The sequence below is a fragment of the Pseudorca crassidens genome, chromosome 20 (genome assembly GCF_039906515.1).
Source record: "Pseudorca crassidens isolate mPseCra1 chromosome 20, mPseCra1.hap1, whole genome shotgun sequence".
In the NCBI taxonomy this organism is placed as follows: Eukaryota; Metazoa; Chordata; class Mammalia; order Artiodactyla; family Delphinidae; genus Pseudorca; species Pseudorca crassidens.
The window spans coordinates 17,955,572-17,980,446 of NC_090315.1; the positions used below are offsets into that span (position 1 = coordinate 17,955,572).

At 40.7% G+C, this 24,875-nt stretch overlaps 1 protein-coding gene across 5 annotated transcripts in view; it reads right to left on the bottom strand.

Annotated features, from left to right (window-relative positions):
• Window positions 1–24,875, bottom strand: part of PDCD2L (programmed cell death 2 like) — a 28,281-nt gene extending 3,406 nt beyond the window's left edge. The window contains exons 1-7 of one of the 5 annotated variants that reach the window (XM_067719952.1): window positions 24,722–24,875; window positions 24,442–24,608; window positions 24,270–24,330; window positions 22,604–22,977; window positions 21,593–21,703; window positions 17,206–17,354; window positions 566–692 (exon numbers count right to left, since the gene is read on the bottom strand). In XM_067719952.1, the coding sequence (XP_067576053.1) occupies window positions 566–692; window positions 17,206–17,354; window positions 21,593–21,703; window positions 22,604–22,977; window positions 24,270–24,330; window positions 24,442–24,608; window positions 24,722–24,829 (1,097 nt within the window). In that variant the 5' untranslated portion in view covers window positions 24,830–24,875. Of the gene's footprint in view, window positions 1–242; window positions 693–14,599; window positions 14,776–17,205; window positions 17,355–19,278; window positions 20,303–21,592; window positions 21,704–22,603; window positions 22,978–24,269; window positions 24,331–24,441; window positions 24,609–24,721 lie in introns of those variants that run through there. The other 4 variants (XM_067719954.1, XM_067719953.1, XM_067719951.1 and 1 more) reach the window with 4 other exon arrangements.

A 24,875-nucleotide genomic window follows, 5' to 3' on the forward strand; every position in this document is an offset into this window, starting at 1 on the left:
GCTCTCCAGCTGCTCTCCCTCCTAGAACCCACCGGTCTGCTTACATAGGATCACCTGCCCTCTGGGCTACAGAGGAGCCACATTCTGAGCTGCCACTGTGGACACAGGCCACTGACCCTGGAAGGGTTAACCAGCCCACAGCTGGGAGGTTCTAGTCCTGGCTCCAGACCCATCAGGGGTGCGAAAAAGCAAAAAGAAACAAGAGCTAATAAATTGTGAGTCAAAATGAGGTAAAAACACAATTTAAACATTAAAATTTGCTTTAATTTATATAAACAAAAGGAAAGGGTTTCCCAGGTGGCACAGAGGTTAAGAATACGCCCTGGTCCAGGAAGATCCCACATGCCACAGAGCAACTAAGCCCGTGGGCCACAACTACTGAGCCTGTGCTCTAGAGCCTGTACTCCGCAACAAGAGAAGCCACCGCAATGAGAAGCCCGCGCACTGTAATGAAGAGTAGCCCCCTCTCTCTGCAACTAGAGAAAGCCCACGTGCAGCAACAAAGACCTAACGCAGCCAAAAATGAAAACAAACAAACAAAAAAACACAAAAGGAAATGCACTACTTAAATAATAATTCATCTGGGTCCTCTTGGATAATACAAAATTCTTCCACGGGAGTCTGATGATTTTGAGGCCAGCAACTCTTCTCACATGTGTATATTAGAATGGTTCCGAATTCCACAGAAAGACCTGAAAAATACAACATATTCAGGATTCCAGCAAAGAGAAAACTTATGAGATACACTCAATATTCAAAGTTTGCCCTGTTTGGGGAAAGCATCTTAGGAACTTGTGTAGAAATCAGCGATTTTTAGAACATGGCTGCTGTCATCTGCCGATGCTGGCCTTCAGGTGCAACATTTCCAGCCTCCAGCCAACCCTGCTCACTTCAGACTGGTCCCCACAATCTGAATTGGTTCTGGCAAGTCCATCCTGTTACTAAAGGCAGTGGTTTTTGTATACTGACAGACTCCCTCGGTTTGTCTCATGTCTGAAGTCAAGGGGAGATTCTGTCAGCAACCAAAGACCTCTGTTCAGTCCTGAATGGCAGGTTTTTCTTCCAATTCCAGGGCTTGTTCCTGTACTTGGTGCTCCTAAGTGTATAGTCATACCACCCCTTCGATTGTCTAGTTGGTGAATATATTGGGCAGTGTTAAATACATCGCACCCTCAAAGCCGTCTGCCCATTTTGTCTTTATTTCAAAAATCTGAACAAATGGCTAGCATATACTTGAACTCTTGGTGAAATTTAAATGTTAATAAAATAGTATACCCATCAAAAAAAAAAAATTTCAAAGTTTGCTTAGTGGATAGAGCCCAGACTCTGGAACAAGATTGCTGGAGTTTAAACCCCAGCTCTACCACCCTGAGCAAGTGATTTCATCTCTATGTTATAATGACTCTATTTATCATGATGACAAGGTTGCTGTAAGGAGGAGTAAACAAGCCAATACATGTAAGATACTTAGAACAGAGCCTGGCACATCTTAAGTGTGAACTGTTAAGCAATTAGAAGAAAATACAAAGGAAGGAAAAAGATGGCTCAATATGAGGATAACTGGCGTTGCCACAGGGAGTGATTCTACCTTACACACTGAAAAAATAATTACTTAAAGCAAAAACAGTGCTCACTAGTTTTCAGTCACAATACAGTTGCAGTATTCCTACAAAAAGTGACTGCTGATTGCAAAAAAACCCACAGATTTCTCAGTAAAATATACTTTTTTTAAAAAAAATATTTATTTATTTGGCTGCATCGGGTCTTAGTTGCGGCATGTGAGTTCTTTAGTTGTGGCATGTGAACTCTTAGGTGTGGCATGTGGGATCTACTTCCCTGACCAGGGACCGAACCCAGGCCACCTGCATTGGGAGCACAGAGTCCCAGCCACTAGACCACCAGGGAAGTCCCAGTAAAATATACTTTGAAAATAAACAAAAAATCTCAATTAGTCTTCATTGCAAATGTCTAGACTATCTGACACTGAAGATCATTTTAAAATATGTCACACTGACAGAACACTACCTCCAAGAAAGGATACAGGCAAAAAGTAGAAAATAAATCGTAAGAATTTATAGAAGTTTATTGATGGATGGAGCCACGAAGAATGTCATCAAGAGAACATGAGCAACAAGAACTCCTGTTGAAATCAGAATAGGAAATCAGGAGTGAAAAGGAGCAGTTGGGCAACTGGTTTGCAGCAGCAAAAGAAAAATACTTTTCAAAAATGTAGACAGCAATAATGGAAAGAAAATCAAAGACAGTACAAAGAAAGGCCAAAATAGAGCTGATTTTGAAAAAACAACGTGGTGAATTTGAGATAATTCCCAACTAGAATGAGCAACAGGCAGTTTTCAGAGGGCATTAGAAGGCTGAAACTCAGTACTAGTAACCACCAGGAGATGAAAGAAGGAGGTGTAAAGAATTAGAGAGAATAAAATACCAAGTAGCTGAGTATTATACATGAGCCCAGAGACCTGCCACATTTGGGGGATGAGGAAGGGGGAGGAGAAAGACACGGCATATGGAGATCAAAACAGTCCCATTACACATCCAATGAAAAACATCAGAAACCACAAGAAACAGAAAAGACAGGTGAAACTTAATTACAGGTAGAAAAAAAGGCTTGAGAGAATCTCAATGAATGTAGAGGGAAAGGGAAAAGCATGCATTTGAGAGGAGAAAGGTGACCAAAGCAACTGGTGTTGCTTCCGTAGAAAAGCTACAAATTCAACAGAAAAGATACTCAGAAATAAAAAGGAAGAAAAACTAAATATATAGGTCAGAAGACCTATCCTGTCCCACAATAAAAGGATTATAGAACAATGGGACGGCAAGACATATGTTAGTTCAGTGCCCGGACTTCATAAATAAATAAAATTCTACAGGCATCCTAGCATAAAGTTAGTTACAAAGGTGGCGGCGGTGGGGCAGGATGGAAATCAGTCCACCCTCAGACTTCTACAAAGCAACATTCAATGCCAAAACATACTTCCCGGTGAGACGCAGCCATGGGAGATGACAGGAGGTACCAGATAAAAGGACTGGCGGGGCTCTCACTGTTGACAGCATGGGCAATTACAAAGTTTTGAAGAAAGAAAGTGGGGCTTAAGAACTTTATACATAAGCTGTCCTTCAAATATAAAGGCAGACCAGCACACACATTCTAAAGTAAGAACAACACCTACGAGCCCTCTTTGAGGCTATTACTTGATAGATTCCAGCTAGGAGAGAACAGTCAAAATAAAGAATTCATAGGCTAAACAGCTATGAGAATTATGGCTATAGAATACAGATTTAAAAACCTTGATAAAGCAAAAATGATACTCAAATATTTGGAGATGGAGTAGGGTATACATTTCCTTATCTGTTATAGTAAAGATAATGCATACTATTCAAAATTGAAATACAGAATGAATATAATTCTCTTAATTTCAGAGGATCTTATAGAAACTAGGGCCTCTTGAATAAAGAACCCATTACCTAGGAACTTCCCTGGTGGCGCAGTGGTTAAGAATCTGCCTGCCAATGCAGGGGACACGGGTTCAAGCCCTGCTCTGGGAAGATCCCACAGGCCACAGAGCAACTAAGCCCGTGCACCACAACTACTGAGCCTAAGCTCTGGAGCCCGCGAGCCACGACTACTGAAGCCCACGTGCCTAGAGCCCGTGCTCCGCAACAAGAGAAGCCACCGCAACGAGAAGCCCGGGCACCACAACGAAGAGTAGCCCCGGCTCGCCACAACTAGAAAAAGCCCGCACGCAGCAACAAAGACCCAACGCAGCCATTACATACATAAATAAATAAATAATAAATTAAAACGAAGTACATGGTAAGGATTTCCTGGATATGACAGCAAAACACAGGCAACAAAAGAAAAAACAGACAAACTGGACTATAACAAAATTAAAAACTTACGTGCATCAAAGGACACAATCAGTGGAATGGGAGAAAATATTTGCAAATCATATCTGATAAGGAGGTAACATCTAGAATATATAAGCAGTTCCTACAACTCAACAACAAAAAATAAATACGCTGATTAAAAAATGGACAAAGGGGGCTTCCCTGGTGGCGCAGTGGTTGAGAGTCCGCCTGCCGACGCAGGGGACACGGGTTCGTGCCCCGGTCCGGGAAGATCCCACATGCCGCAGAGCGGCTGGGCGCGTGAGCCATGGCCGCTGGGCCTGCGCGTCCGGGGCCTGTGCTCCGCAGCGGGAGAGGCCACAACGGTGAGAGGCCCGCGTACCACAGAAATAAATAAATAAATAAATAAAACTAACGTTTTTTCCTAAAGAATGAATGTTCATTATTTAAGTTGGCTTAATTACCTCCATTGGGACTTCCCTGATGGTCCAGTGGTTAAGAAACCACCTTCCAATGCAGGGGATGCCAGTTCGATCCCTGGTCAGGGAACTAAGATCCCACATGCTGCAGGGCAACTAAGCCCGTGCACCACAACTACTGAGCCCACGTGCCACAAGAGGGAAGCCCATGCACCGCGACAAAGATCCCGAGTGCCGCAACTAACACCCGACACAGCCAAAAAATAAATATTTTAAAAAAATTGTTTTTCCTCCATTAAACCTAATTGTTATAATTGTCACTTTGCTGTCATAATTGTTGTTCCTGTCATCCTTATAAGGATCACCAAAGGCATTATGAGTTTGTGCAGCTGCTTACACGGTGTTTTTCTTAATTAAAATATGATTCACATGCCATAAAATTTACCATTCTAAAGCTACAGTTCATTGGTTTTTAGCATATTCACATAGTTATACAAACATCTCCACTATCAGATTCCAGAACATTTTCATCACCCCAAAAAGACACCCCAGGCCCATACCCGTTAGCAGTCACTCCCCATTCTCTCCTGCCTCCAGGTACAAGCAACCACTAATCTTCTCTTTCAATGGATTTGCCTATTAGGGACATTGCATATAAAAGGAATCGTATAATTTGTAGCCTTTTGTGTCTGGCTTCTTTCACTTAGCATAATGTTTTCAAGGCACAAGTATTTGCTGCACGTTTATCATGTAGTACTTCCTTTCTTTTCATGGCAGAATAATACTCACTGGAGATACCACATTTTGTTTGTATACTGATTTGTTGATGAACATTTCAGTTACTTCCACTTTTTGGGTATTTCGGATAATGCTGATACGAGCATTTGTGTACAGGTTTTGGTGTACGTATGTTTTCAATTATTTTGGGTGGAATTGCTAGGTTATGACGTTTTTAACAATAATATTTGCAAAACTTTTCCAAAATTTTGTACCAGATGCTGCAAAAGATGCTGGGACATCAACAACTTCCTATGTGGCTGATGGCAACAGAAACTGGTAGATACCTACCATGCAACAATTTGCTAAACATGACTTAAATAATACTTGTATACACAGCTATTAAAAAGAACTCAAAGGGACTTCCCTGATGGCGCAGTGGTTAAGAATCTGCCTGCCAATGCAGGGTTCACGGGTTCAAGCCCTACTCTGGAAAGACCCCACATGCCACGGAGCAACTAAGCCCATGCACCACAACTACTGAGCCTGCGCTCTAGAGCCCGTAAGCCATAACTTCTGAGCCCACATGCCACAGCTACCGAGGCCTGTACGCCTAGACCCATGCTCCACAACAAAAGAAGCCACCACAGTGAGAAGCCCGCACACCGCAACGAAGAGTAGCCCCTGCTAGCCACAACTAGAGAAAGTCCACACACAGCAACGAAGACCCAACGTGGCCAAAAATAAATAATTAAATAAATTTGTTAAGGAAAAAAAAAAAGAATGCAAAAAAATAGGATTAGACAGGCACTTCTTCAACCTGATGAGAGCATTTACAAAAAACCTACAGTTAACAAGTTACTAAGTTACCTAACGATTAAAGACTGACTGCTTTACTCCTATGATCAGAAATATGACAAGGATGTCTGCTCTCATATTTACATTCAACACTGTATTGAGGTTCTAGTCAGTGCAGTAGGCAAAAAAAAGAAAAAAAAAAAGAAGAAGAAAAGAAAAGAAAAAAAAGACAGCCAGCTAAGGAAAGGAAGAAGTAACTGTCTTCATCCCCAAACGACATGATTGTCTATGTTCAAAACCTGATGTAACCAACAAAATAACAGAACAGTTGCAGGGCACAAGATCAGTATACAAAAATCAATTGTGGAAATAATGTCAAGGAACATGGCAGAGTAGGAAGCTCTAGGAATCTGACCTTGCACTAAGGCAGCTACTGAGCTGGAAGAACTATCTGAAACTATCTATTTTGGAACTCTGGAGTCTAGTGAAATACTTCATCATCTAGTAAGAGCTCAATTAAGACATTTAGAGATTTTCCTTCTTTCATTTAGCAACTAGCTCCAACACCATATCCAAGAAGCTCAACAAACTTCAAGCAGTAAAAACTCAGATATCCACACCAGACACACGGTAGTCAAATGTTAAATTGACAAACTGTTAAAACTCAAAGACAAAAGGGTAACTTTGAAAGCAGCAAGACAGAAGTAACTAGCTGCATACAAGATAGCCTCAATAAGATTTAACAGTTGATTTCTCAGAAACCAGGAAAGTCAGGAGGCAACAGGATGACACATTTCATCCTGAAAGACTGTAAATAAAGAATTATGTATCTGTCAAAACTATGTTTCAAAATTGAAGGAGAATTAAGATATTACCAGATTTTCTTTTCTTTTTTTTTTTTAAAGCTGAGGGAGTTCATAACAGTACATTTTCCCTGTAAGAAATGCTAGGGGCTTCCCTGGTGGCACAGTGGTTAAGAATCCGCCTGCCAATGCAAGGTACATGGGTTCTATCCCTGGCCTGGGAAGATTTTACATGCCGTGGAGCAACTAAGCCCATGCGCCACAACTACTGAGCCTACACTCTAGGGCCCATGAACCACAACTACTGAGCCCGCGTGCCACAACTACTGAAGCCCGCACGCGTAGAGTGCATGCTCCGCAACAAGAGAAGCCACCGCAATGAGAAGCCTGCACACCACAACGAAGGGTAGCCCCTGCTCGCTGCAACTAGAGAAGGCCCATGCGCAGCAACGAAGACCCAACACAGCCAAAAATAAAAACAAACAAATAAATAAATAAATTTATATATATATAAAAAAGAAATGCTAAAAGGAGTTCTCCAGGTTGAAATTAAAGGATACTACACAGTAACTCAAAAACAGGAAAAATAAAGAACTTCATAAAGGACAGCTTTATTATACTTCTGGTTTAGTTTGTAACTTCTTTCTCCTATACAATTTAACAAGCAAATGCATAAAATAGCAATTATGAATCTATGTTAAGAGACATACAAGGTATAAAGATATAATCTGTGATGTTAACAATATAAAGGGAAAAGAATAGATGTATATAGAAGTAGAAGTGTTTGTATACTATTGAAAGAAAGTTGGTATTATTCAAACTAGGTTGCTAAAATTTTAAGACGTTAATTGCAAAGTAATCACTAAGTAAAATACTAAAAAATACAGTAAGTCCCCTACCTATGAACCTTCAAGTTGCGAACTTTCAAAGATGCAAACATGTGTTCCATCAACATCAGGCGTGAGTGAAATTGCCGATTGCCCTCCATTTCCTATTGCTGACGATCCTTCAGCTCTATTATCTCCCACCTCCTCTCCCTCCTCCAGTCAGTAACTCCTCTTGCCTGTTCACTCGATGCCAGCCCCTGTACACCAGCTGTTGTACTGTACTACTGTACTTTTCAAGGTACTGTACTGTAAGATTTTAAATGTTTTCTTTATTTTTTGTTTGTTTTTTATGTATTATTTTTGTGAATAGTATTACAAACCTATTACAGTACAGTACTATATAGCCGATTGTGTTAGTTAGGTACCTAGGCTAACTTTGTTGGACTTACGAACAAATTGGACTTACAAACACGCTCTCAGAAAGGAGCTCATTCGTATGTAGGAGACTTACTGTATACAGACAATGAAAGAGGGAATCTAAATGGTATACTACAATAAAATCACCTAAATACCAAAAAAAAGGCAATAATGGAAGAACTGAGGAACAAAAATATTATAAGACATACAGAAAATAGCTAAATGGCTGAAGTAAATCCTTTATCAGTAATGACATTAAATGTACATGGATTAAACTCTCCTATTTAAAAAAAAGCATTGACAGATGGGATATAAAAAAATAATAAAATAACACTAATCTATATACTATTAGAAATACTCTCTTTAGATAATAGGGACACGAAGAGGATGAAAGCAAAAGGATAGAAAAAGATATTCTAGGCAAACAGTAACTAAAAGAGAGCTAGGTTGGCTATCTTTTTCTTTCTTTTTTTTTTTTTTTTTTTGTGGTATGCGGGCCTCTCACTGTTGTGGCCTCTCCCGTTGCGGAGCACAGGCTCCGGACGTGCAGGCTCAGCGGCCATGGCTCACAGGCCCAGCCACTCCACAGCATGTGGGATCTTCCCGGACCGGGGCATGAACCCGTGTCCCCTGCATCGGCAGGCGGACCCTCAACCACTGCGCCACCAGGGAAGCCCTGGCTATCTTATTGTTAGACAAAACTTCAAATAAAAAGTGGTTACAAGAGACAAACAGGGACATTATGTGTTGATAAAAGGTTCAATAGGGCAAGAAAATATAAGGGCAAGAAAATATAATAATTATAAACATATAAGCTTCTATGTGCAGAGACCCTAAATATGTGAAGCAAAAATTGAAAGATTTAAAGAGAGAAATAGACAGTGCTACAATAATACTTGATATCAATAACTCACTTATATGGGCTTCCCTGGTGGCGCAGTGATTGAACGTTCGTCTGCCGATGCAGGGGACACGGGTTCGTGCCCCGGTCCGGGAGGATCCCATATGCCACGGAGCGGCTGGGTCCGTGAGCCAAACAAACAAACAAAAAACTAACTCACTTATAATAATAAATAAAACAACCAGAGAGAAGATCAATAAGGAAACAGAAGGTTTGACAATGCAATAGTTTCACAACTGGAACTAACAGACACATAAAGAACACACCACTTAACACCACATTCTTTTCAAGTGTACATAGAACATCTCTAGGATATACCATAAGTCTCAATTAATTGAAGAAGACTTACCTCATACTAAGTATCTTTATGATCACAATGAAATGAAACTAGAAATCAATAACAGGACAAAAACTGGAAAATTCACAAATACGTGAAAAATAAACAGAACATTTTTAAACAACCAACAGGTCAAAAAAGAAGTCACAAAGGAAATTAGACAATACCTTGAAACAAATGAAAATGAAAGCACAACATACCAAACTGCAGTGAAAGCAGTGCTAAGAGGAAATTTTCAGATATAAGCACACACAATAAAAACAAAGAAAGATCTCAAGTCAATGACCTTAATGGTCTATACCTTAAGGAACTAGAAAAAGACCACACTATCAAAGCCAGCAGAAGAAAGGAAAAAATAAAGACTAGAGCAGAATTCTTTTTTAAATGGAAATATAAAAACAATAGAGAAAAACCCACAGAACCAAAAGTTTGTTCTTTGTAAAGATCAACAAAATTGACAAATCTTTAGCTAGAATGACTAAGAAAAAGAGAAGACTCAAATTACTAAAACCAGAAATGAAAGTAGAAACATTGGGACTTCCCTGGTGGCGCAGTGGTTAAGAATCCACCTGCCAATGCAAGGGACATGGGTTTGAGCCCTGGTCTGGGAAGATCCCACATGCCGTGGAGCAACTAAGCCCATGTGCCACAGCTACTGAGCCTGCACTCTAGAGCCCTCAAGCCACAACTACTGAGCCCACGTGCCACAACTACTGAAGCCCGTGCTCTGCAAGAGAAGCCACCGCAATGAGAAGCCCGCACACCGCAACGAAGAGTAGCCCCCACTTGCTGCAACTAGAGAAAGCCCGCGTGCAGCAACGAAGACCCAACACAGCCAAAAATAAAAAAAAATTAGGGCTTCCCTGGTGGCGCAGTGGTTGAGAGTCTGCCTACCAACGCACAGGACACGGGTTCAAGCCCTGGTCTGGGAAGATCCCACATGCCGTGGAGCAACTAGGCCCGTGAGCCACAACTACTGAGCCTGGGCGTCTGGAGCCTGTGCTCCGCAACAAGAGAGGCCACGATAGTGAGAGGCCTGAGCACCGCAATGAAGAGTGGCCCCCACTTGCGGCAACTAAAGAAAGCCCTTGCACAGAAACGAAGACCCAACACAGCCAAAAATAAATAAATAAAATACTGAATACATAACTACTTTAAAAAAAAAAAGTAGAAACATTAAGACAAATTTCATAGAAATAAAAGATTATAAGAGAATAATATGAACAGTTGTATACCAACAAATTGAATAACCTAAAAGAAATGATAAACTCCTAGAAACATGCAATCTACCAAAACTGACTCAAGAAGAAACAGAAAATTTGAACAGACCTATAGCAAGGAAATTGAACGAGTAATCAAAACCCTTCCAGTAAAAAAAAGCCAAGGGGCTTCCCTGGTAGCACAGTGGTTAAGAATCCACCTGCCAATGCAGGGGACACGGGTACAAGCCCTGGTCCAAGAAGATCCCACGCCCGCGCACCACAATGAAGAGTAGTCCCCACTCACCGCAACTAGAGAAAGCCCGTGCACAGCAACAAAGACCCAACGCAGCCAAAGATAAATAAATAAATTTATAAAGAAAAGCCAAGGACTAGAGGATATAACTAGTAAATGTTACAAAACATTTAAAGAAGAATAAACACCAATCCTTCTTTAAGTCTCCCAAAAAATTGAATAGAAGGGACTACTTACTCATTCTCTGAGGCTAGTATTATCCTAATACCAAAGCCAGACAGAGATATTAAAAGAAAAGTACAAACCAATGTCCCTTATACGGATGCAAAAATCCTCAACAAAATACTAGCAAACCAAATCCAGGAGCTTATAAAAAGGTTTATATGCTATGATCCAATGGGATTTATCCCAAGAATGGAAAGATGTTTAAACATACCAAAATCAATATAATATACCACATTAACAGAATCCACAGAATTACCATGATCATCTCAATTGATGCAGAAAAAAAGCATTTGACAAAATGCAATACTCTGTAGTGATAAAAATCACTCAATAAACTAGAAATAGAAGGTAAATTCCTCAATCTGAAAAAGGCCATACATATGAAAAACTCACAGCTAACTTAATACTAATGGTGAAAAACTAAAAGCTATTCCCCTAAGACCAGGAACAAGTAAAGGATGCCTACTTTTACTTTTGTAACTTCTATTCGATACAGAAGTTCTATATAGGGCGACTGAACAAGAAAAATAAAAGGCATACAAATCAGAAAGAAGGAAGTAAAATTATCTCTGTTGGGGACTTCCCAGGTGGCCCAGTCGGTAAGACTCTGTGCTCCCAATGCAGGAGGCCTGGGTTCGATCCCTGGTCGGGGAACTAGATCCCACATGCATGCCACAACTAAGAGTTCACATGCCACAACTAAAAAGCCCGCATGCTGCAACTAAAGGTCCTGCATGCCGCAACAAAGATCCTGTGTGCTACAGCTAAGACCCAGCACAGCCAAAATAAATAAATATTTTAAAAATAAAAAAATAAAATTACCTCTCTTGCAGATGATGTGATCTTTTTTCCAAGAATACTTGTTTTTTTAAGTTTATTTCTTTTTAATTTATTTAATTAATTTATTTATTATTTTATTTTTGGCTGCATTGGGTCTTTGTTGCTGTGCGTGGGCTTTCTCTAGTTGCAGCAAGTAGGGGCTACTCTTTTTCTTTTCTTTTTTTTTAATTTTATTTTTTATTTTTTTGGCTGCATTGGGTCTTCATCGCTACACGTGGGCTTTCTCTAGTTGCGGCAAGCGGGGGCTACTCTTCATTGCAGTGTGCGGGCTTCTCATTGCGGTGGCTTCTCTTGTTGCAGAGCACAGGCTCTAGGCACACGGGCTTCAATAGTTGAAGCGCGCGGGCTTCAGTAGTTGTGGCACACAGGCTCTAGAGTGCAGGCTCAGTAGTTGTGGCGCACGGGCTCAGTAGTTGTGGCTCGCGGGCTCCAGAACGCAGGCTCAGTAGTTGTGGTGCATGGGCTTAGTTACTCCGCAGCATGTGGGATCTTCCCAGACCACAGACTGAACCCGTGTCCTCTGTATTGACAGGCGGATTCTTAACCACTGCACCACCAGGGAAATCTGACAGGGGGCTACTCTTCATTGCAGTGCATGGGCTTCTCATTGAGGTGGCTTTTCTTGTTGTGGAGCATGGGCTCTGGGCACGCAGGCTTCAGTAGTTGTGGCACGTGGGCTCTAGAGTGCAGGCTCAGTAGTTGTGGCACACAGGCTTAGTTACTCCACAGCATGTGGGATCTTCCCGGACCAGGGCTCGAACCCGTGTCCCCTGCATTGGCAGGTGGATTCTTAACCACTGCGCCACCAGGGAAATCCCAAGAATGCTTGTTTTTATTTTGTCTTTGTCTCCATACTTACATTTCCACACTAACAGATCAAAATCAAATTATCTTCAACTCAAATATTCATATTAGAATAATGATAACAGAATTTCTGACCACAAAGATTCAGTGTTTCATCTTGATGTTTTCTAATCAGAATTGTTTAAAAAATACCTAGAACTCACCAGTTCCTAGGATAGTTACCAGAAAGTGACAAAAATTTTTTTTTTTTTTTGGCTGCACTCCACAGCTTGCAGAACTTCCCCAATGAGGGATCAAACCCGTGCCCTTAAGCACCAGAGTCTTAACCACTGGACCACCAGGGAAGCCCCCAAAACTGACAAATTTAAAGAAACAAAAATAGTAGACAATCCTGCAAGTGATTTTAGTTGTTGCTATATTTTGTCCCAGGAACAAGTCACCTCTTAGAAAAACTACTCCAAGATCAAAGCCTGAAATGATTTTCAGTGTAGTAAAAAAAAATTACATGTTATTATAATGTCCATACACCTAATGATGTAGGTAAAGATAAAAAGTGATCTCTTCTTATGTGCTTCAAGCAATTCAAAAGAAATATATAAAGGTCCTAAGAAATCAGGTTAGATCTGAAATGCAGTAGGGAATACAAAAAGCAAACAACTTTCCTTGTTTCTGATTGTAAAAGAGAAGTAGGCCATGGTAAACAAATACGTCACATGACAAGGTATGTTCATGTTAAGAACACTTCCATAACCACAGAAGAAAGGTTTACTGATTGCTGAAATAAAAGAGGAAATGGATATGATGTACCTCAGGGAATTACGGGTAAACCGGAAAAAGATAATGCTGACATAAAAATGCCCTCATTGCAGATACTATACATGAGTGACTATGGCAGTTGTGCAAAGAGACAGAAGCCATTATTCCTCAACTGTATATGATTATGCCAAACGTATGCCTTGGTCAACTCATCATCTTAAGAGACAGAATTTCTGCTTCTAAAATTAAACCACGCTAACCTTTTAAAATATTGTACAATGAATAAACATGTTTTGTGAATTCGATGAGTAGATGGAATATTTTCATGTCTGTTCTAAAAGTACTTTAGATACACATAAGAATACTCAATGGTCATAAAGATCAAATGTAATCAGCCACCATCCCATGTAAAATCATTACATTTGGCAAAAACTATTATGTGTGTGTGTATATATAAAATATATATTAGTAAATAGAGATGATCTGATCTTATATGTAGAAAATCCTAAAGAATCCACACCAAAAAATTTGGTTTAGAACACTTGTCTCTGTTGTTTTTATATCATCCTTTAAGATCTCTGCTCTAGCCTTTATTCCTTCCTTTCTTCTGTGAGCTTTGCTTGGTTGGTCTTCTTTTTCAAGTTCCTTAAAAGGTAAACAGTTAGGTCATTGATTTGAGATTTTTCTTTGTTTTCAATGTATGTGTTTACAGCTCTCAAAATGACCCAGCAATGCCATTCCTAGGATATACCCAAAAGAACTAAAAACAGGGAGTCAAACAGATATTTGTATACCACTGTTCACAGCAGCATTACTCGTAAGAGCTGAAGGATGGAAATCTCATCAAGTTAAAGAATTTTTAAAATTTGTATATACATACAATGAACTATAAAAAGGAAGGTAATTTTGATACATGCTACAACATGGACAAACCCTGAAAACATTATGCTAAGGGAAATACGCCAGACACAAAAGGACAAATGTTGTATGATTCCACTTGTATGAGGTATCTGGAACAGGTAAATTCACAGAGACAGAAAGAGAGAGAATAGAGGTTACCAGCAACTAGGGGAAGAGAAAATGGGGGGGTTAATTCCTTTCTGGGAGTGGGCGAGTAGTTAATTCTTAATGGGTACAGATTTTCTGTTTGGGATAACAAAGAAGTTTTGGAAATAGATAGTGGTGATGGTTACATAACATTGTGAATATACTTAATGCCACTAAACTATACACTTAAAGAAATGGCTAAAATGGTAAATTTTTTTTAACATCTTTATTGGAGTATAATTGCTTTACAATGGTGTGTTAGTTTCTGCTTTATAACAAAGGGAATCAGGTATACATATACATATATCCCCATATCTCTTCCCTCTTGCATCTCCCTCCCTCCCACCCTTCCTATCCCACCCCGCTAGGTGGTCACAAAGCACAGAGCTGATCTCCCTGTGCTATGCGGCTGCTTCCCACTAGCTATCGATTTTACATTTGGTAGTGTATATATGTCCATGCCACTCTCTCACTTTGTCCCAGCTTAGCCTTCCCCCTCCCCATGTCCTCAAGTCCATTCTCCAGTAGGTTTGCATCTTTACTGCCATCTTGCCCCTAGATTCTTCATGACCACAAAATGGTAAATTTTAAGTATGTATATTTTACAACACATCTTTTAAAAAATCAATTATATTTAAATATACTAGCAGCAAACATCAGAAATTGAAATTTTTTAAATGCCATTTACAATAACATAAAAAAGCAGTTAATATTTAGAGACAAAACTGAAAAAAGATGTGTAAGACTATACATTGAAAAGTATAAGACCCTGCTGCAAGAAATTAAAGAGAACGTAAATAAATGGAAAGACATACTATGTACATGAGTTGGAAGACTCAACATTAAGATATCAATTCTCCCCACACTGATCCAGAGAATCAATGCAATCCCAATCAAAACCCCAGAATGCCTTTTACTTTTTAAAGAAACTGACAAGCTGATTCTTAAAAACACAGAAATGCAAAGGACTTGGAAGAGTCAAAATATCTTTGAAAAGGAAGAATAAAGTTGCAAGATTGACACTACCAGATTACAAATCCTACAAAGCTACAGTAGTCGAGACAGTGTGGCAGCGGTGTCAAAACAGAAAAACAGATTAATGGAACAGAATGCAGAACAGAGAGTACACAAATAAATTAATACATATATGGACAACCAATTTTCAACAAAGGTAAAAGATAATTCAGCAGAGAAAGAATATCCTTATCAATAAATGGTGCTGAAACAACTGGATATTCACATGGAAAAGAATGAACTTGATCCATACCTCACACTATATATAAAAGTTAACTCAAAATGGACATAAATCTAAATGTAAAACATAAAACTAGGAAAAAACTAGTGTCCTTGGGCTAGGCAATTATTTCTTAGACAAGACATTAAAAACATGATCCATACAAGAAAAAATTAATCAATTGTCCTTCAAAATTAAAAACTGTTTTTTGAAAGGACACTGTTTAGAGAATAAAAAGACAAGTCATTTTATTCTGACTAGGGGGAGAAAAAGGAATTGTTTTCAAGTGGAGAAACCTGAAACACCAGGTGATCAAGGCTAACATCAACAGTCAATGTATAAAGATGCACCCTTGATATCATGTGTGACATGAAGAAAATGGCATTTTACCCCTGTGATTTTCCTCTCAATAACCCATAATCTCATTCTGATCATAAGAAAAAAATCAGACAAATTCCAATATAGGGGCATCTTACAAAGTAAGTGACCAGTACTCCCCAAAATTGTCAAGGTCTTCAAAAATGAGGAAGTCTGAAAATCCATCACAGGCAAGAGACACAACAACTAAATGCACTGTGGTATCCAGGACAGGCGCTTGGGTATCAGGTAAAAATTAAGGAAATCTAAATAAACTATGGATTTTAGTTAATAATGTATTAATACTGGTTCATTAATTGTAATAAAAGTACCACATTAATGTAAAATGTTAATAAAGGGGAAACTGGGTGTGAGGTATATGGGAACTCTATGTACTATTTCTTAATTTTTCTGTAAATTGAAAGCTTCTGAAGAATAAAGTCCATACCAAAAAAACAAATAAAAAAAGGCAAGCCACAGACTTGGAGAAAATATTTATAAATTATATACTAAAGGACTTGTATCCAGAATAGATACAAAACTCTCAAAATTCAGTAATAAGAAGACAAACTATCCAATTTTTAAAAACAGAAAATGATTAGAACAGATACTGCACCAAAGAAAACATATAGTGGTAAATAAACACATGAAAAGATGCTCAAAATCATTAGTTGTTAGAGAAATGCAAATTAAAACCATGTGACATCACTACACACCTGTGAGACTGGCTAAAATGAAAAAGACAGACCATATCAAGTGTTGCCAAGGATGTGCAACTCTCATGTATTGCTGGTTGGGATATAAGTGGCACAACCTCTTTGGAAAACAGTTTGGCAATGTCTTAAAAAGTTAAACACACACTTACCATATAATTCAACCATTTTTCTCCTAGATACTTACCGAAAAGCCTATGTCCATATAAAGACTTGTACACAAATGTTGATAGTAACTTTACAAAAGCCCCAAATGGAAGCAACACAAGTTTTCTTAAAATAATTCTAATTTTGCTGTGGGGCAACTAAGCCTGCACGCCACAACTACTGAGCTCGCGCACCTCAACAAGAGAGCCCACGTGCCGCAAACTACAGAGCCCACATGCTCTGGACCCCGTGTTCCACAACTAGAGAGAGAAAACCCGCATGCCAAACTAGAGAGAAGCCCGCACGCCTCAACGAAGATCCCGCGTGCCGCAACTAAGACGCAGTGCAGCCAAAAAAAATAAAGAAAATTAAAAAATAAAATAAATATTTTAAAAAAATAATAATTCTAATTTCCCAAATTTTATGTAATATGCTTATATTTTTTAAGGAAACAAAAATGAAACAATAGTCTTTCATTTTAAAAATAATTCCAAATTAGTGCTAGAAACCCACAAACTCAAATAAATGAATGGCTTATTACCTAAATTAGCACTTCTGAGCATGCTGACCAGCGCTGGCATAAGCTGAAACTCAAATATCCTTCGGATTCCACAGTGACTGCAGGCTGGGAGCTCAGTGACTTCTGATGTAGGGCAGGTCAAGAAAAGTGGTTCTCCACTCCAGGAATACCTAGCGCAACGAAATAAAGAACCGTGAATCAGGGCCACGTACAAGTCACATTCCAACATCTAAGACCACGCTTTGCAAATTTTGTTTCTTTCTTGGAGAGTATCCGGAGCAAAACCAGAGAACAAAGAAAATCCAAAGGCCCAGAAAACTAGCTGCAAGGTTGTATATCAGAGCAAGATATCTGAATTCTTATCAATGGTTACCAAGTCTAGATGAAGGCACTAAAGCTAATGTTGAACTGAATCTAACTAAAACTGCAACAAACCCCGGGGTTTGAAAATCCCGGGGTACCACAAAAATAAATAAATAAAAATAATGTATATTAGTTTGGGAAACACAGGAAAGTATAACAAGAAAACCAAAATCTACAGTATTCCTCAAACCATGAAGCTAAGATTTTTCTTAAGTTCACTTATTTTTTATGCATTTGGATGCACACATGTAAGTAGGTTTTGCTTTTTTTTTTTTTTCCGGTATGCGGGCCTCTGACTGTTGTGGCCTCTCCCGTTGCGGAGCACAGGCTCCAGACGCGCAGGCTCAGTGGCCATGGCTCACGGGCCCAGCCGCTCCGTGGCATGTGGGATCCTCCCAGACCGGGGCACGAACCCGTGTCCCCTGCATCGGCAGGCAGACTCTCAACCACTGCGCCACCAGGGAAGCCCAGTTTTGTGTATTTTTTAAAAACAATAATTGGGGTCATAGAATATTTATAATTTTTCTCTTTTCTTTCTTTAAAAAAATATTTATTTATTTAGGCTGCACTGGGTCTTAGTTGCGGCCCGCAGGATCTTTGTTGCAGTATGTTAAGTTGCAGCATGTGGGCTTAGCTGTAGCACGCAGGCTTCTTAGTTACAGCATGTGGACTCTTAGTTGCAGCTTGCAGGCTTCTTAGTTGTGGCAATGCAGACTCTTAATTGCAACATGCATGTGGGATCTTAGTTCCCTGAGTAGGGATGGAACCTGGGCCCCCTGCATTGGGAGTGCGGAGTCTTCCCCACTGGACCACCAGGGAAGTTCCTGTGGGATATTTTTATAATGGCAGTTCTTGGTGACCCTTGGATATGAGAGTAAAAGAAGGCAACAGAAGTGGTTTTGAGCTTCTGGCTTGTGAAACTGGGTGAGTGTTGATGCTATTCTTGAGATGGGGGTTTAGGAGGCTGTTATCTGGGGTGTGGGGTCTTGATTTTTCTTGAACTACAGAGTGTGTCCTTATCAGTTTGACTTCCATCTTTGTAATTAAATCTTTGTTAATTATAATAGTTTTGATTTTATTTCCCCTGTGCATTCTACTTTATAAGTTTCATATATTGAAGACATAATACTTTGTAGTAAGTAACAAGTGCTCATAGGATATTGAATCATACGTCTTGGAAGTTCATTGCCCAGGTCTTCCATTTCTACCTGTGGGTCCGTGGGCAAGTCACTTAACCTTTCTTATCCTCAGTGCCTCATCTCTAACGTGAGGATGATGATACAACTACCTATTTCATAGGATTCCTATGAGAATCAAATGAGGTGATGAGGCAAATACTCTGTAAAATATACGTAAATACTGGCTGTTGTTTGAAATCCACTATGCTATGTTTTGGGGAAGCAGAGATCTGTTAGGATCTTTTCGTTTTGTTTTTTTTTAATTGGCCATGCTGCGTGGCTTGTGGGATCTTAATTCCCCAACCAGGGATCGAACCCGGGCCCTCGGCAGTGAAAGTGCAGAGTCCTAACCACTGGACCGCCAGGGAATTCCCTAGGATCTTTTTTTTTTTTTTTTGCCGTACACGGGCCTCTCACTGTGTGGCCTCTCCCGTTGCAGAGCACAGGCTCCGGACGCGCAGGCTCAGCAGCCATGGCTCACGGGCCTAGCCGCTCTGTGGCATGTGGGATCTTCCCGGACCGGGGCACGAGCCCGTGTCCCCTGCATCGGCAGGCGGACTCTCAACCACTGCGCCACCAGGGAAGCCCTAGGATCTCTTAATAGCACTGGCATATTTATCTATTCTTCATCATCTTAGGACAAGGGTCTACTAAATCACCTAATTTTTGTAAACTCTTTGGTGGTAAGGACAGTATATAACTCTCATGCAAAACACAGTGCCCATGTATAGGAGGTATTTGGTGGAGCCAATACCTTTTCAAATGTGGTATGGGTGAAAAGAACCTTGGTTTAGGTCTTAGAAGACTTGGCCTTGGGCAGATGACTTTACCTTTATTTTCTCTTCTGTAAAATGGGCCTAATACCTACTTTACAGCATGTTTGGAAGGATTCAGTGAACGTATTCATTCATCCAGCAAATATTTATTGGGTCTATTTTAGATGCTGCAGGTGCAGCAGGAAATGACACAAAGTCCGTGTTCTTATAGCTTTAGCTTTCTAGTGAGGGAAGTTAAAAATAAATAGACATGTTGTATGATTTCCACAAGTGATAAATGAGGAAAATAAAACATAGCTATTATAACTAGGATGTCAGAGAGGCCTCAGAGGAAATGACATACCCAGCAGGTTATAGTATATAAAAATAATGACATAGGGAAAACTTGGAAAAATGGGTCCAGATAAAGTGGACAGAGTAAAATAAAATGGTCTTTCTCCCCTAATACCTGATATGATGAATATAAAAGGTAAAAGTCAGCCAAAAATAAAATAGAAAAAAACAAGTATTAAAAAGAAAATCCCTTCCATCAGCATTGAAATAAGGAAAGGAACTTAATACCATAAAACTCAAGAGTGGCAGCTCAGGACATAATATCACTAAATGTCTAATACAGGTCTGGGTACCTCACATGTATTTAAATATTTATTTTTGTAATTAATTTACTTTTCACAGAGGAAGGTAGAGAAATTTCTGGAATGGTTTAGTGTGAGTTCTAACCATACAGCCTTCTTCTTTCACCTCTTCAAAATATACTGATTAGCCCACAAAATCCTGAGAATTGCAGTAATAATCTTGAATCTGGAAAGCAGCAAATAGGAAAAGAATCTGTATCTTCTGCTGTAGGGCTGTTGGCCAGAGAACTGGGTGTGGTGGGGTGAGGATGCAGGGAATTAGGAATTGCCTCTCAGAAGCAAAAGTTGTTGACTAGTTACAGTAATGATAAAGAGGTCAAGGGCAATTTCTTCCCCATTAAAATGGGATCTCCCAACATGTAAGACATTTTACACTATCTGAGAAGTCAAAGTGAAACCCAGGTGTTCTAGTAGATTGCATCTGGTCTTACAGAACCATATCCCCACCCCACTTCACTACAGAAAAGTAGAAGAAATGAAAAATATGCTTGGAGAAGGGGAAAAGAGCAGACCTCTGATATGAGATAGACAGAAAATCAGTAAGAAAGCCCACACACCGTTTTGGAGAAAACTGGTGGTCTAAACAGAGTTGCCCCCTTCAGGCATGAGCTAGATGCAAAGTGGCATTCCACTCCTGTAATCAGTAAAATTAAAGAAATGAATAGTACAAACAAAAATGAGCCAGGAACCATATCTGGAAGAAAACATAAACTGAGAACACATAATTCCCAGCAGAGTTTTCAAGATATAGAAGAACTTTGTAAGAAAATACATTCAGTGAAACCCAAGAGCTCAAAGTTGAGAAAATGAAGCAACTATGAGAGGCCAAGGGAAATTGAATTGCTAAAGAAACCAAGCCACACATTACATATTGAATCAATTTAGAAATAATAGACTTGGCTGAAAATCGAAGTACTGACGTGGTTAAAAGAGTTGTGAAAATCTAGTGAATGCAAAAGAAAAAGACAAAGCAATTAGAGAGAAGGTGATATCTATGGAAGGTTGATAAATATAACTACTATAAGGATAATTGGTGTCCAAAATAAAGAACTCAACAAATGGATGAAAAACAATACTCAACGATGAAACAGGAAATTTTCCCCAAAATGAAATAAGAACTGAAATTAAAGTACAAGAGTGATTGAAGTGAGAGACCTAGCCTGGTGGTGGTTTTAAAAGTATTTTCTTTTCTTTTCTTTTTTTTTTTTTTGCGGTACGCGGGCCTCTCACTGTTGTGGCCTCTCCCGTTGCGGAGCACAGGCTCCGGACGCGCAGGCCCAGCGGCCATGGCTCACGGGCCCAGCCGCTCCGCGGCATGCGGGACCATCCCGTACCGGGGCACGAACCCGTGTCCCCTGCATCGGCAGACGGACTCTCAACCACTGCGCCACCAGGGAAGCCCTATATACATTACTTTCACAATCAAGAAAAACAATTTAAAAAAATGTGCCTTTACCTCAAAATCTGCTCTTGACAAGCAGCAATTCTCTTCATGAATTTGTAAAACATCTTGTCTCCACTTTTAATTATGGTCTTCTCATATTTTTCATCACCATCGCTAGAAAGACTAAAAAGAGAAGCAAAAAACACTTTTGCCTGTATATATCCAGAGAATTACAGTATTTAGAAATATACTGAAAATTATACTGAACAGCAGTAACCTCCCCGCTACCCTTCTCTCAAGCCCTGCTTCCTCGCCATTTTCAACTCTAGATAATTATTTGCAATTTAAAAAGTCATTATGTCCACTCACTCTCTCCATTTCTTTCTCCATTATGGATTATTTTCAAACACCAACACTTCTTCACACACTCCAACAGTATTCTGAAAAAGCTTATAAATGATACAGCTCTGGTAAAGAACCAGGTCAACTCCCCATATATCCTACTGTAATTCTATTATAATAGCAAAGTGATTATTCTTACTTCAAACTTTAGAGGGTTTTGGTTTATAAAGCCTTTCAAGACCTATTCTCACACTTAACTCCAAAAACCATGTGAAGAGATACACCACCCAGATATCAGTATCATCCCCATTTTACAGGGGAGAATTGAGGCTCTGGGAGGGTCTCTGAGGTCCTAGGCCAGTTCTTGAGCCACAGGCAAGAGTCAATAAACAAATGGCATTTTTCTAACTTACCTGTCTCTGTTATACATTTAAAAACAGAAAAGTTAAAGAGCTAGTAAACCCATCTTGTGTAAATACTTGGTATCCCTAACTCGTTTGTTCACTTTCCTGAGGGTCCCTATAAACAGAACAAAGTGTTTTCAAGCTAACTCAAGGGTGGCTGGTAAGATCCCCTTGTCTGTCTCCCTTTCTCATCTGAGAGGCATGAAGCAGAAAGGTCCTACACACACAAGTGCTGCCTGAAAAAGTTTCCCCAGATACGAGGGTAAAACCAAAGGGTACCTACTGTGGCAGCTTCCTGATCAAATCACCTCTCACGCTCAGCAGTACGCACTCTCACCTTTGGGAAAGCAAGTGTTCCATGTCAATTCCCTCTCTCTGTTGATACTCCCTCAGAAGGCTCTGAGCATGATCTAGACTGACAAAGTCTCTGTAGTCATCCTCATCAACAACACAGATGTAGTAGGGCAGGAACTGTGGCAGCACGGAAGGCAAGGCCATCCCTTCCCCAGGAGGCAGAGGAAGAGCAGCACCCGGGACAGTATCCTGCAGGCGGAGGTCTTGGAGCTGGGCAGTCCAGTCTCTGTCTTTGGCACGGCTGGAATCATTTCCAAAATCTGAGATAAACTGTGGTGGAGGCGCCTCCTCCCCGTCACTTCCCCAGTCATCTGCACCTTCACACCAATCCTCAGCTGTGAGGCCATTCTCCTGTTTCTGGAAAAATATCCAGTGAATGTGGTTCAAGCACACTTGGGTGATCTCACCTACTCCCTTGGCTTCCTGAGCCACCCATCCCTTCACCTTCCTGAGGGAGCCTTAACACCAGCACCCCCCGCCCTCCACTCTGGCACACTCTGATTCAACTTCCTGGACCCCATTTACTCAAAAGCATGTTGGAGGTGACAAATACTGTGTTTCCTTTTCAGGGGCACCATGGCAAATGCAGTACAGTGGTTTCTTCAACATCTCTTTCAGTTGTGCTTCATGTATTGCACATGGTAAGAAAGAACTACATTTCCCAGACTCCTAAGCACCTGGGGTCCTAGGTGTGATCAGGGGGTCTGTCTGTGTCTAGAGGGAGACACAAACTTGAGACAGAGTGAAGTGGAAAGAAGAGCCATGAAAAAAAAGGTAGCTGATCTGTAGATGGAGACAGCAAGGCTCTGGAGTCAACAGTTCTGAACAGGGCAGCTTCCATTCACCGGAACACATCTCAGTTTCCTGACTGCAAGCGAGGTTAGCAGCTCCTTGACAGGCCAGTTCTGAGGTGTGGTTCCGGAGGTCACTCCTGGAGTCATCTCCTCCAGGCTATCCAAATAAGTTAGTAAAAACCTAATTTTAAGTCTGTCTCAGCTTTAAAAAGTCAAAGTGCTTTTCTATTATCTGCAATTGAACCCTGACAAATATAGGCAGACACCACCTTTTTATTCCCAGTACTGCTAGTACTGTGCTTGGCACACATTAAGAATTCAGTGTATATATAAAGCAGCATTCACAGGCAAAGGGAAGCTGAATTTTGTTCTGCAGCTACCAGCTTGCCAGATTTTTTTAATTTAATAAATTCGAGTTTTGTCGTATTAAATATGTTTGTTACATACACATATACTTATCACAGTAAGTATATTTACTATAAACACACACATATAATGATATGTATGTACACACCCATACTTTTTCCCAAACAGAAAAATCCGTAAGCTATGTGCTTCCATACCTCCAGTGCATAATTAAAACAACTAACAAGACGTTAAGGAAGTACCATTTTACGGTTCAAAAAAAAAGCAAACTGTGGTGTGATGAATTGGGAGATTGGGATTGACATGTATACACTGATGGGTATAAAATGGATGACTAATAAGAAAAAGTAATAAAAACTAAACATAAAAAAAGCTGAAACCACTCCAAAGTACTTCAAAGAACATGGCTTAAAGTTTGTCTTAAACGAAATTCTGGAAAATACCCTCAAATGACAGCAGATCATAATATGATAGTCACAAGCGCTTTACCTGAGCGTCCTGCGTCTCTTTCTCTCGCGTTTGCAGGCACTGGGAGCGGAACACCTTCCAACTTCATAGTAAAGAAAAACTGCGGTGAAGGGTCCATAGCCGACTGCCAGCCGACTGACCAGTCCCCTCCGGGTGCGCCGGGGGCTGGCCCCCCACCCCCGCTCCCGCCTACCTGCGCGCCCTGCCGCTAGCGCACCCCGGGCGGGGGCAAGCGAACACGTGCAGGAGCCGATGAAAGGGGGAGCCTTCCAGCGGGCAGTACACCTGCACGACCAGGACAAGCGGCTGCCTGCAAAGTTCACACACTGGCCTCGGCGCTGCCACGGCGGGCAGGGCGTCCTGAGGGCAAGGGAGGCACTCAGACCCTGACTCTTACCCGAGACCTCGCCCACTCCCTCACCCCGTAGCCCTCACCAGCACCCGCCGACCCCGGCTCCGACGCCCCACCTCACCGGAATGCCGCCCAGCTTGCTCGTGGTCCAGGCGCCCAGCCCCGTGGGGCAGCAGTGCACCGCAGTATCGCGAAGCCCGAGCAGCACCGGCTTCCGAACGGCCGCCATGACGACGAGGCGCCCAAGCGAAGAGGCGAACTACGGCAGCCGAGAG